A 21,401-nucleotide genomic window follows, 5' to 3' on the forward strand; every position below is an offset into this window, starting at 1 on the left:
ACCAACTGAACCACCCAGGTGCCCAGGGAGCAAATATTTCTAATTTGGAAAAAGCCCTGAAGCCTTTTGATATATGACCATGCTGCCTTTACAATGGCGTGAGGGTAACATTGAGTTGTCGGATATTAACAAATGTTTCAGTCCGTAGATTGGTCTCATCTCTAGAAACATGGTACTATCTGGTACAATACAGAAATCCCTACCTCTACTTTGTAGGAAAGGTTAACAGGAGGGTGCACTAGTACAGTGGGAAAAACACTATAAAAGAAAAAAATGAAGATACACTCTGTGTGTGTATGTGTGAGTGTGTGTGTATGCGTATAGAAACTTAGTGCAACCAATTAGAAATGAGAGGTATCCACCTAAAATAAATTTGCTTGAATAGTTTTCATTGACATAAAGAGGTTGGAAATTCATAAATTGTTTTGGTATTAAATTTCTTACCTCAGTTTCTATTATTGCATCACGAGTTTTCTTCCCCTTTTTTCTCAAATTTTTCTTTGTTCTTTCCACATTTCTTTTAACATGTTCTCTTTTCTCAATTATATCATTTAATGTCTAGAAGACATTCAGAAATTAAGATATGCAGCAGTTACAATCCAACTACCCTGGTTTAGACCAAGTAGTTCCCAAATGACCATTTTAATAGTAACAATATGTATTTTGGTAGAAAGGGAAAGGACCACCACACACGAATAACAAAAATATACTATGATATCCACATCCCAATATTCCACTTGAATTAGCAGGTAAAACCAAAAATCTAATAAATTTTAGCTAAATAACAAAAACTAATAAACTCACATAGAAATTATAAGTTTTCACCATATTTGAAAATTTTAACCAAAATTAAAACTCCAAATACCAATTATCAGCGATCATTACCAAAAGTGCATAAAAACTTGCTATTTCCAAGGGTCTGTGTTAAATTCATAGTTCTTATAGTTTATAAACTATTAAAATATAATAAAAACAAAAATGATTACTGAACTATAAGATGAGGAAAAAAAACAATGGCTATTATAAAATAAGGGGGAATAAAAGTCATTAATCTTTTTAGGAATTAATTATGCTCAGATGATTATACTGAGGCTTTTGAAGCAATTAATAAATTTCCATCACTAATGTAAGGAGGAGCCATTATTAAAATCATTTATCTCACTAGGTGTTAGTACTGGTTATATATTCATTACATGAGCTCTAGGATAAGCAATTAAGAGCCCTGAATATAGTAGTATACTCAGAATTTGTTGTTGCCATGTTTTATGGCCTTGTACAAGCTGCTTCGTGCATTTAGGCCCTAGTTTTCTCAAGTCCACAACACAGGTAAGCTCTGTCTTGGCTATTTCACAGGGAGGCTTTGAAGATCGAAATAAACTTTCAAAATGGGAACATTTTATAAATCATAAAGTTTTTTTTAATTAAAAAAATTGAAAATTATTAAAGGCCACTTTAATAAATTATTAAATTACATCATCATTTGCAAAGAAAAAAATTCTGTTGCTAAAATGGCCCAAACGAATGTATGTCTGTCCTCCCTGCACCTAAGGACAAGAATATATAACTCTCGCCACACCCTCTACTTCTCCAAAAGACTAATGACAGGATGCATACATATTTTTCTACTAAATTTTTCTTTGGGAAGGGCTAGTAGTATCAGTAACTGCCATAAACTTGTTGTTTTGAAAATATTTTATCGACATTTGCTTTATTTTTCATCCTATGTGTCTCAACTTCTTCCACATATATCAAAAACTTACCATAAAAATGTCAAGATGCATTAGATTTTATATTTGAGTAAACATAGCTTCAGCATTTTATTAACAGGCAGTGAAGACTTTGAATTAAATTTAACATAGTGGGCAATCACAAAAGAAAAATCACTACTCATCTGTTTGAAAACTGCTTTTCCTAGGTACACTCTAAGATAGAGTATGGGGGCCCAGGTAATAGCATCAATAGTCTTGCCATTTGGTTCCACTATAGATCAGCTGTGTAGTCATAAAATACTCATTTTGTTCATGCTTTTATGTCTTCCTATGTGAAATCATAATATTCCAAATAATAATGTAAGATCACATATACGATTTATCGACCTCAACACTCCTGGAAATTAGCTTCTGGATTAATTGTAAGTGCTTACGTCAGCATGCTCTTTGTGGGCAGTTCTGATTTTTGCGGCGTCTTCTTCTAGTTCAAGCAGCGGTGTCTCTAGTTCCGCCAGAGCTAGGGTGTACATTGCTTTCTTTTCCATAAAATCCTGTCTCTCAAGGATCTGTTCTTCTTGAATGGAATACAGTTTTTTCTGCCAGCAAAAATTTTAAAGAATTCATTAAGTTATCAATCACCTAAACATGGGATAAGGAGTGCACTTGTTGTGATGAGCACCAGGTGATGTATGGAATTGTTGAGTCACTATATTGCACACCTGAAACTAATACAACACTGCCTGCTAACTGGAATTAAAAACTTAAAAAAAGTAAACATTGATTGAGTCTCAGGTCTTGTGTAAGGCAATAATATTTGTTATTTGAAAATTAAAAAAAATTATGCCACCACAAAAAATAGGTATGAATATACCATATTTAAACAATGTAGTTATTATTCAAAAATGAGAGACACTTAATATAGATAATAAAAATCCAACATTCTTATGTAAGTATTGGAAGATAATAAGGTTAAAAAGCACACTAACAACAAATATTGAAATATATGTAATTCTGGCAAACTAAAACCCAGTAAAACCAATGGACAAGAAGTTAATGACAAAATACTAAGCTCAAAGGGCTAGAAAATTATGGAATTATTGAACATACATATACATAGAAAGAAAAATAAATCAGGAAATTTGGCATTTTCAGCATAGAGAAGCGGAGAAACACTGCTTTTATATGTTTGAAAATGCCAAATTTCCTAACAGAAGAAATCACAAAATTTGTGTTCATTTCAAAGAAGACCAGAGGTGTAGATAATCTCAAATAAGTGTATACAATAACACTGTTTTGGACTGTTTTGCCTCTTGATTTTATTTTTAGAACTTCAAGTATTCATGCATTTCTGAAGAGGAGCCATTCTAGAAACATGTCAAAGATCAAAACAGACAACCTGGGTTCCAAAGGCTATGCAGGTGGTAGACGAAGATAAAGACATTTTAAATTGACTTTGCTAGCTATATTAATTTGATTTCAAAATCTTTATATAGAAATAACATGTTTTTTCAGTGTTAAATACAGAAATTCAATTGAAAGACACTAAAAGTAAGGAAAACATAACATCATCACAAAGCAAACTAAGGAAACACTTAGGAATAAGATCTCACTGCCAGTCTTTTACTAGACTGGCAGAAATTCCCATTAAGCCACAAAATGAGATATGTGTATGGGAGGTCAGTTTCTTTATGCATGATCAGGCTCTGCTAGTCGTACACAGAGGGCAACTGTCATCAGCTAAGTAGAGAAAACTGCTGGCTTGCAAACCAAGTAGGGAAAAGATGCCTCATTACAGGCAAATTTAAAATACTAAGTACAATGCAAATTAAAGGAATAATAAAATATTGAAACCGAATTAGGATTACCTGAATCATCATTCCATTAGTCACTTCACTTCGAATAAGTCTTTTCAAGAATTCTTCTCTACCCTATATATTATCAAATTTAAAAAAGGTTTTATTTATAGAATATCAGAAAATATTATTGAAGACAACTGATAACACAAGCAACATTTTACTTACATTATAATAAAGAATAAGATATTTATTAAAAATTGAGTATTATAAAAAAACAACAGCCAACCAACCAAACATACAACCAAAAAATCCGATGTTATTTGAAACAAAATAAGTGATACAAGACCAAGAAAAAGAATTTCAGTTCAGTTCAGGTTACTTTATAATCCTGAACTAAAAGATCAAAGTAATCAAAAAGGAGAGACTAAACAGTCTTCAATTCCTCTTTTTAAAAACTATCAGTTTGCTTTTAATAACATCTTCCAGAAGGAACACATTCAATTTTGAAAATTGATAGTCTGAAGTTTGTAAAATGTAATCAGATTCTCCATTTGGCCAGAATATTTTTTTTCTTTTTTCTTAAAAAAAAAAAAAAAAATCATTCTTTGGAATTTAGTAGGCAAAAAATGTGTAGAAAAACATTTTTTTTTCTGTTACTTGGATAGATTTAAACTCTCCATAGTTGTAATTGACATTACCACACACCAGAGATGCTGCCTTTTAATTATGCAGTATGGATTACGTAGCTACTGAGAACAGTATTGGGAAAATGAATCCATATTACTGTAGATTTAACACAAGAGATAGACTATGGTCTTAGTAAAGTACTTATTAAACTATCATTGAAAATGTTTAAGAAGAGAGGATGGAGAATGACAAAGAGTTATAGTAGCTGTAAAAACATCTAAATAACTTATTGAACAAATGAATTAACAAATAACAAAGTACTTTTGGTCCCTAGGTTGGGTAATCAAGCTATCAAAGTTTTAGGTTCTTTCAAACTCAAAAATAGGTTTTAAAAAAAATCTCTTCATATAATGAGAAACTCCAGATCCATTAAAATATCATAATCACACAGATTCTTACTCATGAACAGCATGTGAAGGATGGAGAGTGAAACCAGGCCGACAAGGTGTTTCCCTGAGACTTAAAGGAAATAGGGGCAGTGGTAGGAAATGCAGAGGTAAGTGCCTGAATAAGAACTGAAAGAAGAAACCATTTTCAGGAGGATGGCCTGCAACCCAGCCTGTGCCAAACTTTTCAGTTCTAATTGTCGATGGATTGTAAAAGGAATGGAAGTCCAGAAAATTCACCATTTCACACCTCTGACAAAAATGGATTCAACCAAGACTTACCAGTGGATGCTAAATTTGGATAAAAAAATTTTTTTGGAAACAAAGATAATTTCATGTTCTTAACATATCACTCAATTGGGTCAATACTACAACAGGAGAATAAATAAATGTATTAGTCATAACTTTAACCAAATGACCAAACTTACTATCACTAATAATGAGACAAACTTGCACCATGTGCTTTGTGATGTTTCATTGACACAATATGATAACTATGTAATAGTCCTGCCAAAAGTGTTTAACCTGAATTTAACAATGAGAACAAAAAAATAAACCCATTGTGAGAGATGTTCTGGAAAGTAAATGGCTTAGACTCTTCAACAAATGTTAATGCAATAAAAGGCAATTTTCTTTTAATGTAGGAGACTCTAAAGATTAAAAGAGACTCTAGAGTTATGAGATAAATGGAAGACATGCTGCTCAGTTACATATAGAAACCAACTGAATTAGAGAAGTTTGCATGTGGACTGTATATTTGTGCCATTTATCTAATCATTGCCTTTTAGCTTTAAATCCACTCTCTTAACTAATTTGAGATACTAGGGCTGGATATGTAAACTATTTTCTTCTGCCAGCTGGCTTCAAGTGAGGCTTTATCAATAGAGGGCAATGGTGGGGCTTACGAGGCTGCAGCAAGGCCCTTGACAACCTTGTTCTGTTTCCAATGGTTTCCTCCTTCTTCCTGTAGAATTGCTGCCAGCTGGTGTGTGGAAAACCAATGGTGCCTACCCTCCAGGTTCTCTACCCAGAAACTCCATTCAAACTCCATTTAACCTTCATCAAATTCTCTGGCACCTGGCAGATAGCTGCTTAAGGTCATCGACTGAGACACAGCCACGCTCTCTCCAGTAAGACCTTACTCTGCTTTGGAGGAAGGTAGCCTCTTTCACGCTCTTTGGGTACTTATCCCTAAAGGCTGTGGATGCTCCCTATATTTGCTATTCTTGTATTCTTTAGAGGTCAACAAGCTTTCTCTGTAAAAAAAAAAAAAAAAAATGTAAAAAAATATAGGCTTTGGGGACATAAAGCCTCCATAAAAAATAAGTCAATTCTGGTTTTGGAGAATAAAATATATCAAAAGATCACTTTGAAGAGCTTCAAAGAAGTCAAAGAAAAGGCGGAGCATTCTCAGATGCTGAGAAGAGCCCAGAAACAGTCACCTTTGACCTGCTGCCTGGCTTTAGCAGACAAAAACCAGAAGGTGGCAGCAAAGAGCTATTCTACTGGAAGAGACTTATACTAGGACAAAGAACTGAAGAGCAATGCAACACTTAATGCTATGTGTCCGGAAATCCACTTTCAAAGAGAAAAGAGAAGTAAACACCAAATATAAATAGATATAAGCTCAGAATCAAGGAAGTAGCATCAGTTTGCTTTCCAGTGATGGAGGGGAGTTAAGACAAAAGTTGGAGAACTCAAATTATTATATAAGATTTTAGACCAGGAACAGAGAAAATAAGAACTAAAAATTAAGAGTTATAACGAAAAATTGAGTATTTCTGCAAATAACTGAGCTGTACTGAATCAGTGGGGCACAGCAGCTCTGACTTGCATTCTTAGGGCACTCTTTTGTGGCCAGGAACCTAACAAAAAGTACAGGTAGCAGCCCAAATGGATTCTTTCTAAAAATAAACACAAGGGTGCTTGTGTTTTTACCTTTCTTTCATGAAAATAAATGGGTTTTTTTTGAGAAACATTTTTAAATTACAAAAGTAAAATTAAAATAACCTGAATCTCCAAACCCAGGGATGTGCATTGTGACTTTTTGGTGTATTGCTTTTTAGGTCCAGGGATTCAAGTTGTTATCGTTGGTAGAGTCAGCCTAGATAGATAGATAGTCTATCTTTCTCAGCCACTAAAAAAAGCAAAAGCCCCATTTTTAAAAATTTAGAACTGAATGAATTTACAATTTATCCTTGTACTCATATTACACAACAAATCTATTACTGAAAAATTTGTGTTTTTAAAATTGTCCCACTATATGTTAGCTATGTATTTATGATTTCCATAAACACATATTGAGTACCTACTTTGTTCTCAGCACTGGTCTAGGCACTGAGATGCAGTTGTACAAAACAAACAATTCTTGTCCTCCTGGAGTATATTTTCTAGTTGGTATTATGTAACTAATCATAAACATCCTTAACATCCATCTTTGTAGCCTTTGTTCGTCTTTATTATCTGGTGATTTTCTTTAAGTCTTATTTTTAGAAATAATTAACTATAGATTGCAAATGTATTTAGTATTTAAAGTTCTTTACATGGGGCGCCTGGGTGGCTCAGCTGGCTGAACTTCCGACTTCGGATCAAGTCATAATCTTGCCGATTGTGAGTTCGAGCCCCACATCGGGCTCTGTGCTGACAGCTGAGAGCCTGGAGCCTACTTCAGATTCTGTGTCTCCCTCTCTCTCTGCCCTTCCCCCATGCATGCTCTGTCTCTGTCTCTCAAAAATAAACATTAAAAAATAATAAAAATAAAGTCTTTACATATATTGGTTTAATATCTACAAATCAATGTGACACATGACATTAACAAAATGAAAGATAAAAACCATATGATCATCTCAACAGATGCAGAAAAAAAAACAATAGAAAAAACCCCAAATCAGTTCATGATTAAAAACTCTCAACAAAGTCGGTTTAGAAGGAACATAACTCAACATAAAAACGCCATACATGACAAACCAATAGCTAACATATTACTCAATGGTGAACAAACGAAAGCTTTTCCTTTAATATCAGGAACAAGACAAGGATGTCCACTCTTACCACTTTTATTCAAAATAGTAATATAAATCTTAGCTGTAGCAAAGAGACAAGAAAAACTAATGAAAAGCATTCAAATTTAAAGAAGTAAAACTGTCACTATTTGCAGATGACATATTAATATATAGAGAGAACCCTAATACTCTACCAAAAAATTATTAGAATAAATGAATTCATTAAAGTTGCAGGATACAAAATAATAGAGAGATATGTTGTATTTTTATACATTAATAATAAAGTAGCAGAAGAAGAAATTAAGAAAATAATCCCATTTAAAATTAAGCAAAAAGAATAAAATACCTAGGAATAAATTTAACAAAGGAAGTGAAAGATCTATAACCTGAAAACTGCATGACACTGATGAAAGAAAGTGAAAACAACACAAACAAATGAAATCCTATACCATGCTCATGACACAGAAAAATTAATATTGTTAAAATATTTAGGCTACCCAAAGTTACTAATCTACAGTTTCAATACAATCCTTATCAAAATATCAACACTGTTTTTCACAGAACTAGAACAAATAATCCTAAATTTGTATGGAATCATAAAAGCACTCAGTAGCCAAAGCAATCTTGACAAAGAACAAAGCTGGAGGTATCATAATCCCAGATTTCAAAACACAACACAATGCTACAGTAATCAAAGCAGTTTGGTACTGGCACAAAAACAGACACATAGATCCGTAGAACAGAATACAGAGTGCAGTGCATAAATAAACCTATGCTTCTATATGGTCAATTAATACCTGACAAAGGAGGCAAGAATATACAATGAGGAAAAGGCAGTCTCCTCAATAAACGGTTGTTGGGAAAAACTGTACAACTACATGCAAAAGAATGAGCCTGAACCACTATCTTACATCAGACACAAAAAATAAACCAAAATGGATTAAAGACCTAAATGTGAGACCTAAAACAATAAAACTCTGAAAGAAAACATAGGAAGTGATCTTCTGTACACCAGTCTTAGCGACATATTTTATAGACATGTTTCCTCAAGATTCTCACCCTCACTAATCATCAGTGAAATGCAAGTCAAAACCATGAGATGAGAACCCCTACCAGTCAGAATGGTTATTATTAAAAAGATAAGAAATAACAAGTGTTGGCAAGGATATGGAGAAAAGGGAAACCTCATATGCTGTCAGTTAGAATGTGAATTGGTGCAACCACTATGGAAAACAGTATGGAGGTTCCTCGATAAATTAAAAATAGAAATATCATATGATTTATTAGTTCTACCCTAACCCTAACCCTAGCCAAATAAAACAAAAACACTAATTCAAAGAGATATATAAGCCCCTATGTTCTCTGAAGCATTATTTACAATAGACAATAAATGGAAGCAACCTCAGTGTCCTTCAATAGATGAAACGGATAAAGATGTGGTATACATATACACAACTGAATATTACTCAGCCATAAAAATGATGAGATCTTGCCATTTGCACCAACATGCGTGGACCTAGAGAACATTATGCTAAGTGAAATAAGTCAGAGAAGGACAAATACCATATGATTTTACTTACATGTATAATTTAAAACAAGCAAGCAAACAGGCAAAAAGAAACAGATGAATAAATATAGGGAACAAATTGATGGCTTCCAAAGTGGACCAGCGGCGGGGGGGGGGGGGGGGGGAATGTGAGAAACAGGTGAAAGGGATTAAGAGGTACAAACTTCCAGTTGTAAAATAAGTCACATAGATGAAAAGTGCAGCATAGGGAATATAGTTAATCATATTGTAATAATGTGGTATGGTGACAGACGGTAACTACACTTCTTGTGGTCCGCACTGCATAATGTATAGAACTGTTGAATCGCTATGTTGTGTATATAATATAATGCACATAATATTGTATGTTGACTAATATAATATTGTATAATGACTATATTTCAATAATAAACATTTTTTATTAAATTTTTTTAATGTTTATTTTTTAGGGAGAGAGACAGAGTGTGAGCAGGGGAGGGGCAGAGAGAGAGGGGGACACAGAATCCGAAGCAGGCTCCAGGCTCTGACCTGTCAGCACACAGCCCGACATGGGGCTCGAACCCACAAACTGTGAGATCATAACCTAAGCTGAAGCTGGAGGCTCAACCGACTGAGCCACCCAGATGCCGCTAACATTTTTTAAAATAGATAAAAAACATTATTTACAGATATTGATAAATTACTTCCCAGAAAGGTTCTACCAACTTACAGAGTACAGGTTATCAGAGTTGCTATATCAATATGTCTTAACACTTATCAAATATTAGTTTTCACATAAGTAAAACTGGGATAACATTTCTTTTCCACAAAATTATTGTGGAAGTACAAGAAGAATTATATATGCATATATAAACTATTATATACATTAAACTATTATACATATATAATAGTTTACCTGAGGCAACATTGGCATCAGGCATTCAAAAAATAGCTATTACTACTTTCAATGTGTTATTTAGAATCTATATATTTATTAGGAAATAGACTCCAGAGTTAAATGTAAGTCAGTTATCAAAGGGTTTAGGAAGCCCCATTTTATGGAATACTCTTTATGTTGTTTATCCCTAATACTTGTGAGAGTATATTATTTGTCAGGCTCCAAGTTAAATGTTTTATATACAATATTATCACACACAGGTATAATACATGTATTATTATACTCATTTACGGGATCACAATATTCTCAATATTCTCAGAATAAAGAACCAGAATTCAAATTAAGAAACATATGACTCCAAAATCCACAGCCTTTCAACAAAATCACATTTCATTTAGAAAAGGGAGGAAAAAATAGAAACAAAAATCACAGATTTATTTTTTTTAGTTTATTTATTTATTCTGAGAGAGAGAGAGAGAGCGAGCCAGAGAGGGAGAGAGAGAATCCCAAGCAGGCTCTGTGCAGTCGGCGCAGAGCCCGATCCAGGGCTTGTCCTCGTGAACAGTGAGATCATGACCTGAGCCAAAACCAAGAGTCGGACACAACCGACTGAGCCATCCAGTTGCCCCCAAAATTCATAGATTTAAATGAAAATTCTAAAGAGCCAATATACTACATTTTTTTCTGACAAGGCTCTAAACTAGTAGAATGAGGAAGGAAGTTATGTTCCCAGCAAGGCAAATAAAGTTTTATTTTGTCCTCAACTGTTTTACATCATCAAGAATACTGAGTGTCTAATTCTTTGTTTTTATCACATTTTTAGGTGTATTTACTCCCTCAAATATGTGTTAGAAAAATTAACTCTTCTGAAGCTTGACACAACATTTGAAGAACTTAAATCCTACTATAGCTTCACACGATTTCTGTTTTGTCTGTACCTTCCTTCCCTCTTTTCCCCAGCAAACATTTATCATTAATGTGGACACTCCCAATATTACAGTTAATGGCTTCCTTGACCTTCACGTTGGCAAAGTATTTTATCTCTGAATAGAGTAGGGAAGAATCTTAGTAACTTAAAAACAATGAACCAAAAGTAAAAGAGTACATGATCAAAGTTGTAAATCTGGAACACAGAAAGGAGTAACGAAGAGTGACGGTGCTAGCAATGTATAGTGTAAATGATTCTGAGCTTCTGGACCATTTAAAGCAGAAGGAAACACGAAACATTGAAGACTGCCCAATTATCATTAAGAAAAGGAATATAATTTTATCAAGAAAGTTAATCCTAGTTCTGAATTCTAACATAACTTAAGTGTATAGGTTTTTAACCATCTTGAACAATAAGACTACCTCTTTCATTAATTTAAAAAACCAAGTAGCAGTAGTCAGTTTTGGCCATTACTTTTAGGAACTTTTTTTTTTAATTTTTGTAAATGTTTATTTAGTTTTGAAAGAGAGAGAAAGAGAGCAAGTGGGGAAGGTGCAGACAGAGAGGGAGACATGGAATCCAAAGCAGACTCCTGGCTGCAAGCTGTCAGGACAGAGCCTGACACAGAGCTTGAACTCATGAATTGTGAGATCATGACCTGAGCTGAAATTGGATGCTTAACTAACTGAGCCACAGAGGTGCCCCTTACCAAGATTTGTTAAAAGTCCAGGATGTAGTATCAACTCCTAATTCAATAAAAATTATTGTATATAAGTCAAGAGTAATACACTTTAGATTTGACTGATAGGCATAAATCCTCAAGAATCAAAATAAATAAATAATCAGAATGTCCATTTTCTAACCATTTTAAAATACCACCAGTCTCACCTGAAATTGTGATAGAAGCTGTATAGTGTACAAACCAAATTTGGGCTTATTAAATCTATTTTATTCTGTTAATTGAACTGGACATTATCTAAATAGGCCTGAAGTGGTAAAAGTTATGACCCCCAAGAAAGTGTTTTAGAAGGTTTTTTTTTTTTAATTTTTTTTTAATGTTTTTATTTATTTTTGAAGGAGAGAGAGAGAGCATGAGCGGGGGAGGAGCAGAGAGAGAGGGAGACACAGAATTTGAAGCAGGCTCCAGGCTCTAAGCAGCCAGCACAGAGCCTGATGCGGGGCTTGAACCCACAAACTGTGAGATCATGACCTGAGCCGAAGTCGGATGCTTAACTGACTGAGCCACCCAGGCACCCCAAGAAGGTTTTAATTTTTACTTTACTCAGATGAAGGTCCTTTATAAACTTTGTCTTAGATATTAACAAATAGTATTTGAAGGAAAGGCTAAGATTTTTCTCTAAAGAAGAGTTAAGGGTTGTTATAAATATGTGAAAAAGAATCCAAGCAGTAACATAACCTTCTAAACTATAAAGTTATAGACCAGATGACTGTGGCCTAGAACATTATAAAGACATAACAGAGTGTCTTTTTCTAGGATTAAAAATGATCCCTGAAGATGTGGAGAAACGGGAACCCTCTTGCACTGTTGGTGGGAATGCAAATTGGTGCAGCCGCTCTGGAAAGCAGTGTGGAGGTTCCTCAGAAAATTAAAAATAGACCTACCCTATGACCCAGCAATAGCACTGCTAGGAATTTATCCAAGGGATACAGGAGTACTGATGCATAGGGGCACCTGTACCCCAATGTTTATAGCGGCACTCTCAACAATAGCCAAATTATGGAAAGAGCCTAAATGTCCATCAACTGATGAATGGATAAAGAAACTGTGGTTTATATACACAATGGAATACTACGTGGCAATGAGAAAAAATGAAATATGGCCTTTTGTAGCAACATGGATGGAACTGGAGAGTGTGATGCTAAGTGAAATAAGCCATACAGAGAAAGACAGATACCATATGGTTTCACTCTTATGTGGATCCTGAGAAACATAACAGAAACCCATGGGGGAGGGGAAGGAAAAAAAAAAAAAAAAAAAAAAAAAAAAAGAGGTTAGAGTGGGAGAGAGCCAAAGCATTAGAGACTGTTAAAAAACTGAGAACAAACTGAGGGTTGATGGGGGGTGGGAGGGAGGGCAGGGTGGGAGGGAGGACAGGGTGGGTGATGGGTATTGAGGAGGGCACCTTTTGGGATGAGCACTGGGTGTTGTATGGAAACCAATTTGACAGTAAATTTCATATATTAAAAAATAAAAAAAAAATAAAAAAAAAAAAAAAAAAAAAATGATCCCTGAACTGCTAAACAAACTTAAAAAACTAGAAAAACTAGAAATCATACAATGTTTACTGTCAGACCACAATGGAATTAAACTAGAAATCAGTAACAGAAAGTTAATTGGAAAATACCCAAATATGTACACACTAAACAACATATTTCTTAAAAATGTATAGCCAAGGAATAAATCTGAAGAAAAATTTTGAAATAGTTTGAACTAAATAAAAACAAAACACAATTTATCAAAATTTGTGTGATGCAGCAAAAGCATTGCTTAAAAGGAAATTTATAGTACTGAGTGTGTATATTAGAAAAGAAGAAAGATCTAACATCAATAATATAGGTTTAAATCTTAGAAAACTGGAAGGAGAGAAAATTAAATTAAAACTAAGCAGAAGAAGAGAAATAATAAGAATTAGAGCAGAAATCAATGAAATTTAAAACAGAAAATCATAGAAAAAAAAATCAATGAAACTAAAATCTGGTTCTTTCAAAAGACCAATAAAACTTGGTAAGCCTGAAGCCAGGCAAACTAAGAAAAAAAGATAGAGGACACAAATTACTAATATCAGAAATGAAAGCAGTGATGTAACTAGATCTCATGGATATTGAAAGAAAATAAAGGAATACTATGAAAAACTCTATTTTCAAGAATTAGGTAACCTAGATGAAATAGAACAATTTCTTGAAAGACATAATCTGCCAAAACTCATACAAGAAGAAACATATCATCTAAATATCCTGACATCTATAAAGGAAATGGAATTAATAATTAATTACTTTCCAAAACAGAAAGCACAAGGCCCCCATGGGTTCCCCAGTGAATAATTCTACAAACATTTAAGTAAGAAATTATACTAAATTTCTACAATCTCTTTCAGAGGATAGAAACAGATGGATACTCCTAACTCATTCTATGAGACAGCATTACTGTAAGACCCTCAATAAGTTAAAATGGGGGGAAGGGATGGGATCTTCCTTGACTTGGTAAAGAATGTTTACAAAAACCTACAGCTAACACAAAAGTTTATGGTGAGAAACGAAAGCTCTCCCACTAGGATCAGGTACAAGGCAAGGATAATCTATCTCAACATTCTTTTTCAATGTTGTACTGGAAGTTCTTGAAAATGCATTGACCAAAATAATAATAATAATAATAATAATAATAATAATAATAATAATAAGTAAAAAACATACAGATTTGGAAGGAATAAATAAATTTGCTCTTGTTTTCAGATGACATGATTGTACATGTGAAAATCTAAAAGAATTAACAAAAATACTCCTAGAAATAATAAGCAATTATAGAACAGTTGCAAGACACAATGTGAATCCCCAATCTTTGTTTTCCTATATGCCAGTTTATAAGGAGAAAAAGACCCAGCAGAGCCAAAACAATATTGAAAAACAAAAAAAAGCAACAGACATGAACACACTCAACATCAAGATATACTAGAAAGCTATATTATTCAAGACAGTAAAGCACTGGGAAAAGAATAGACAAATAGAAAACTGGAACAAAAAAGAGTCCACAAATAGTCAGCTGTTCTTCCACAAAAAAGCAAAGACAACACAATGGAGCAAAGACAATCTCTTCAATAAATGGTGCTAGAACAAGTGGACATCCACATGCAAAAAGAAACAAAGCTAGATACACTTTACACCTTTCATAAAAATTAACTCACAATGGATCATAAACCTAAAGGTATAACAAAAAAACCACTAGAAAATAACAAAAAATCTTAGATGTTCTTGGGTATGACAATGACTTATTTTTATTTGTTTTTTAATTTTTATTTTTTTAATTTATATCCAAGTTAGTTAGCATATAGTGCAACAGTGATTTCAAGAGTAGATTCTTTACCCATTTAGCCCATCCCCCCTCCCACAACCCCTCCAGTAACCCTGTTTCTTCTCCATATTTAAGAGTCTCTTAGGTTTTGTCCCCCTCCCTGTTTTTATATTATTTTTGCTTCCCTTCCCTTGTGTTCACCTGTTTTGTCTATTAAAGTCCTCAGATAAGTGAAGTCATATGATTTTTGTCTTTCTCTGACTAATTTCACTTAGCATAATACCCTCCAGTTCCATCCATGTAGTTGCAAATGGCAAGATTTCATTCTTTTTGATTGCCCAGTAATACTCCATTGTGTATATATATATACCACATCTTCTTTATCCATTCATCCATCGATGGACATTTGGGCTCTTTCCATACTTTGGCTATTGTTGATAGTGCTGCCATAAACATGGGGGCGCACGTGTCCCTTCGAAACAGCACACCTGTATCCCTTGGATAAATGCCTAGTAGTGCAATTGCTGGGTCACAGGGTAGTTCTGTTTTTTGAGGAACCTCCATACTGTTTTCCAGAGTAGCTGCACCAGCTTGCATTCCCACCAACAGTGCAAAAGAGATCCTTATTCTCTGCATCCTCGCCAACATCTGTTGTTCCCTGAGTTGTTAATGTTAGCCATTCTGACAGGTGCAAGGTGGTATCTCATTGTGGTTTTGATTTGTATTTCCCTGATGATGAGTGATGTTGAGCATTTTTCATGTGTTGGTTGGCCATCTGGATGTCTTCTTTGGCGAAGTGTCTATTCATGTCTTTTGCCCATTTCTTCACTGGATTATTTGTTTTTGGGGTGTTGAGTTTGATAAGTTCTTTATAGACTTGGGATACTAACCCTTTATCTGATATGTCATTTGTAAATATCTTCTCCCATTCCATCGGTTGCCTTTTATTTCTTTGTGTTGTCTGATGGCTGAGGCTAAGACTTCCAATACTATGTTGAATAACAGTGGTGAGAGTGAACATCCCTGTCTTGTTCCAGACCTCAGGGGGAAAACTCTCAGTTTTGCCCCATTGAGGATGATATCAGCATGGGATCTTTGATATATGGCTTTTGTGATCTCCAGGTATGATCCTTCTATCCCAACTTTCTTGAGGGTTTTTATCAAGAAAGGATGCTGTATTTTGTCAAATGCTTTCTCTGCATCTATTGAGAGGATCTTATGGTTCTTGTCCTTTCTTTTACTGATGTGATGAATCACATTGATTGTTTTGCAGATATTGAACTAGCCCTGCATCCCAGGTATAAGTCCTACTGGGTCGTGGTGAGTAATTTTTTTAATGTATTGTTGGATCCAGTTGGCTAATATCTTGTTGAGGATTTTTGCATCCACAGTCATCAGGGAAATTGGTCTATAGTTCTCATTTTCAGTGGGGTCTCTGGTATTGGAATGAAGGTAATACTGGTTTCACAGAAAGAGTTTGGAAGTTTTCCTTCCATTTCTATCTTTTGGAAGAGCTTCAAGAGAATAGGTGTTAACTCTTCCTTAAACGTTCAGTAGAATTTCCCTGGAAAGCCATCTGGCCATGGACTCTTGTTTTTTGGCAGATTTTTTTATTACAATTTCGGTTTCTTTACTGGTCATGGGTCTCTTCAAATTTTCTATTTCTTCCTGTTTCAGTTTTGGTAGTGTATTTGTTTCTAGGAATTTGTCTATTTCTTCCAGATTGCCCATTTCATTGGCGTATAATTTCTCATAGTATTCTCTTATTATTGCTTTTATCTCTGCTGTGTTGGTGGTGATCTCTCCTCTCTCTTTCTTGATTTTATTTATTTGGGTCCCTTCCTTTTTCTTTTTGATCAAACTGGCCAGTGGCTTATCAATTTTGTAATTCTTTCAAAGAATCAGCTTCTGGGTTCACTGGTCTACTGTTTTTTTTCATTTCAATAGCATTAATTTCTGCTCTAATCTTCATTATTTCCTGTCTTCTGTTAGTTTTGGGTTTTATTTGCTGTTCTTTTTCCAGCTCTTTAAGGTGTAAGATTAGGTTGTGTATCTGAGATCTTTCTTCCTTCTTTAGGAAGGCCTGGATTGCTAAATACATTCCTCTTATGACTGCTTTTGCTGCATCTGAGGCTTTGGGCTGTGGTGTTATCATTTTCGTTGGCTTCCATGTACTTTTTAATTTCCTCTTTAACTTGTTGGTTAGCCCATTCATTCTTTAGTAGGATGTTCTTCAGTCTCCAAGTATTTGTTACCTTTCCAACTTTTTTTTTTCTTGTGGTTGATTTTGAGTTTGATAGCTTTGTGGTCTGAAAATATGCATGGTATGATCTCGATCTTTTTATACTTGCTGAGGGGTGATTTGTGTCCCAGTATGTGGTCTATTCTGGAGAACGTTCCATGTGCACTGGAGAAGAATGCATATTCTGCTGCTTTAGGATGAAATGTTCTGAATATACATGTTAAGTCCATCTGGTCCAGTGTGACAATGACTTTTTAGATACAACACCAAAGCATGATCCATGAAAGAAATAATTGATAAGTTGGGTTTCATTAAAACTAAAGCCTTTAGCTCTGTGAAAGCCAAGGTCAAAAGAATGAGAAGTCACAAACTGGGAGCAAATATTTGCAGAAGAAAAATCTGATAGAGATCTGTTATCCAAAATATACAAAATACTCTGGAAACTCAACAGTAAGAAAACAACCCAATAAAATAAGCATCAAAGATGCTGGGGTGCCTGGCTGGTTCTGTTGGCAGAACATGGGACACTTGATCTTGGTACTGTTAGTTCGAGCCCCATACTGGATGCAGAGATTACTTAAAAGAGGAGGTCAAAGACCTTAACATGCAACTCACCAAAGAAGATGTACAATGGCAAGTAAGTATATACTTCATATGTCATCACAGAAATGCAAATTAAAGCAACAGTGAAATATCACTACACACCTATTACAATGGCCAAAATCCTGATTACTGACAACATCAACTATTGGCAAGGCTTTGGAATAACAGGAACTCCCATGCATTGCTGGTAGGAATGAAAAATGGTACAGCCACTTTGTAAGACAGTTTGGCAGTTTTTTACAAAACTAAACATATACTGGGGTGCCTAGGTGGTTCAGTCAGTTAAGCATCTGACTCTTGACTTTGGCTCAGGTTATGATCTCACAGTTCATGAGACTGAGCCTTCTGTTGGGTTATGTGCTGACAGTGCAGGTCCTGCTTGGATTCCCTCTCTTTCTCTCTCTCTCTCTGTCCCTCCCCCACTCACACCCTCTCTCCCTCTCAAAATAAACATTTTTTAAAAACACACAAAAAAGTAAATATATACTAATTATAATATCCAGCAATTATGTTCCTTATTTCATACTCAAAGGAGTTGAAAACTTATTTCCACATAAAAACCTGCACATGGATGTTTCTAGTAGCTTTCTTTATAACTGCCCAGACTTGGAAGCAACCAAGATGCTCTTCAATAGGTGAATGCTTAAATAAATTGTGGTATATCCAGATATAGAATACTATTCAGTGTTAAAAAGAAATGAGCTATCAAGCCAAGAAAAGACATGAAGGAACCTTGAATGCATATGAATAAGTGAAAGAATCCAATATGAAAAGGCTATATATACGGTAGGATTCCAACTATATGGTATTTTGGAAAAGGCAAAACTATGGAATAAAAGATCAGTGGTTGCCATGGTTGCCATCAGTGGGAGAAAGGCTGTATAGGGACAGCACTGAAAGGGTTTGAGATATATGGGAAATCTCTGTACTTTCTCCCAATTTTGCTGTGACCCTAATGGTTCTCTAAAATATAAAGGCTAAAAGGTGATCCCTAATATTGTCATTGTGAAATTTTGAGCCTGAATGAATTTTTTTTGGTTGGAGTATATGCCTACCTAGTGTCTGACTAGTTTATACCAAACCCAGCATCAGAAAACCTTGTGTACAAATTCTACACAGCTACCTAAAAGCAATGTTACTTTGGGCAAGCCACTTCACCCCAAGATGTACATACTAGTAACAACTTCACAGTATTGTGACCACGAATTAATTAACATGTATAAAGAGTCTAGCCTACAATAGATCTGCAGAAAACTCTATTTCCTTTTTTTCTTTTCTTACTAAGTTTCCACTTAGTTCTAGTACTAGGATTTTTACCTGGAACCAGAGGATCCTGATATTCTACTTTTCCAGCAAAACTCCAGTATGTTCAAGCAAAAACCCTCCACATTCCTGCAGCTTGCGCAAAATCCTTCTATTTAAATGTTGAGAAGTACTTAATATCTGATAAAAGCTTTCGAGATTTTCCTTGTTACAATATATTACATTCTTCAGACAACACTGAATGATTTTCTGTTCATTCCATCAATACCATAATTGAATACATATTACCCTTTTATTGATTTATCTCCCATCACTGTGGATAATTTTATCCTGCGACTTGGCTAATCACGTCTTTTCTGAATAGGTCAGTCACTGGGATTGAAGGTATGAAAAAATTGGGACAAGTCATCTGTAATAGCTGGAAAACTTCAGAACCTGACAAATATCTTGATTGTTCAGGGTGGTTTCTAGTGTAAAACTTATTAGGAATTGTACAGGTGCATCAATTTGAGGAAACATAATTCAGAAATTCCACCTCTAAGGTTTCAAAAGGTTATTTCTCAGAGTTAGGTCAGAGGTGGTAATGCTATAATTTCTAGAAGTCCTGAATTAAGGACTAATGTTAGGCCAAGATCAACAAATACATAAAGTTACCTGCAAGAAAAACATGATGCCAAGACTCAGAAAACTTTATAGATATTTATTACTTAGTCAATGAAAGACAGTGGAGGTCATTACAAAGGCAGAAACTACAAACTTAAATTATTCCCAGCCTGATTTATCTAAGGACTATCTAGAAATTCATTTTTAATTCGTTACCATTCTGACACAGATACACATGTGTATATCACAGAAATTTAGTGCCCTATATATTCAGCTCAGAGATCAGTAGAAGTGTCTAGCAATGTGGAATTATTTCCTAAACTGAGTAATATCTTTCTGTTGCTTCTTTCTGGTTGTGTCTCAGCTACTATAGGGTAGGGAAAGGACTTGATTAACAATGCCTCAATGCTTTCAATTTCACTTGCATCAAACAAGGGGGACACTTACACTTTGCCTTAGGTTGGCAAAGAAGGACAGAAGAGTTACCTCAAATTTGCATTTAACCTATAAATTGCATTTTATGGCATCAGGAAAACTTAGAAAAAATAATTTAATGTAACATCCTTCTTAATAATTGAATGACTCAGGCTAGTGAAGCCATATAGCTGAACTATTGAAGGTAGGTTGTGACAGCTCTGAGATAAATATGTGAACAAAGGTTTCCTGTCCAGTGAAAAAATTAAAACACATTGTTAAGTAGCCAAATCAGTGGTTTATGTATTCATTGATATCCTCAATGAAAAAAATTAATTATTGGCCATAGACAAATGCGTATTAATGAAAAATGTTTTAAAATTATAAACGACATCCACAGTGTTATATATGCTAAACTATATGGAAAATAACATGATTTATATTTTTAAAACAACTTTGAGGTTAATTTTTACTATACGTGATTTCTATCATATTAACTTTGGCACATATATGGTATGAAAAAACCCACTGAACAACCCATGAGAAGGGATATGCATACAATAAACCAACTCTGTTGAACAGGTGGATTCAATGCAGGAACAAAATCTCAGTTTCTCAGTAAAGAAACATTTACTGGAAGACAATCTAAGTATCCTAAATTTAGAAAGCACATGAGAAAGTCTTCACTGAATAAAGTGCTAGTGAAAGGCTTGAACACAGAATACAGATTCTATATTTTACACATAACTATATGATAATAAGTCTTTGATAAGTAAATGCCAAAGATGGGAGAAGTGTGTGTGTGAGGTGTGATGGACAAAAGTAGCCTGTTAAAGTGGTCCCTTACAGGGGCACCTGGGTGGCTCAGTCAGTTAAGCGACCGACTTCAGCTGCGGTGATAATCTCACAGTTCGTGGGTTTGAGCCCCACATCAGGCTCTGTGCTGACAGCTCAGAGCCTGGAGCCTACTTCTGATTCTGTGTCTTCCTCTCTCCATACCCCTCCCCCACTCACACTCTGCATGTGTCTCTCCCTCTCACTCTCAAAGATAGAGGAGGAGCCACGATGGCGGAACAGCATGAGAGTTTTTTGTGTGTCTTGCGTCTATGAAATACAGCCAGACCAACACTAAACCATCCTACACACCTAGAAAACTGATTGGAGGATTAGCACAACAATCTGCACAACCTGAACCACAGAATTCAGCAGGTATGCAGCATGGGGAGGTGAACTTGGGGAGAGAGGAGCTGGCAGCAGGCAGAGAACCACGTTTGCAGGCAGAGAGAGGACGGAGACTGGGGCAGGGGAGAATACGGGA

At 34.9% G+C, this 21,401-nt stretch overlaps 1 protein-coding gene across 10 annotated transcripts in view; it reads right to left on the reverse strand.

Moving 5' to 3' along the window:
- Window positions 1-21,401, reverse strand: part of CCDC178 (coiled-coil domain containing 178) — a 468,894-nt gene that overhangs the window by 291,476 nt on the left and 156,017 nt on the right. For all 10 annotated transcript variants that reach the window (XM_042910989.1, XM_042910988.1, XM_042910990.1 and 7 more), the window contains exons 14-16: window positions 3,575-3,637; window positions 2,144-2,305; window positions 445-558 (exon numbers count right to left, since the gene is read on the reverse strand). In XM_042910989.1, the coding sequence (XP_042766923.1) occupies window positions 445-558; window positions 2,144-2,305; window positions 3,575-3,637 (339 nt within the window). The remainder of the gene's footprint in view (window positions 1-444; window positions 559-2,143; window positions 2,306-3,574; window positions 3,638-21,401) is intronic.

The sequence above is a fragment of the Panthera leo genome, chromosome D3 (genome assembly GCF_018350215.1).
Source record: "Panthera leo isolate Ple1 chromosome D3, P.leo_Ple1_pat1.1, whole genome shotgun sequence".
NCBI lineage: Eukaryota > Metazoa > Chordata > Mammalia > Carnivora > Felidae > Panthera > Panthera leo.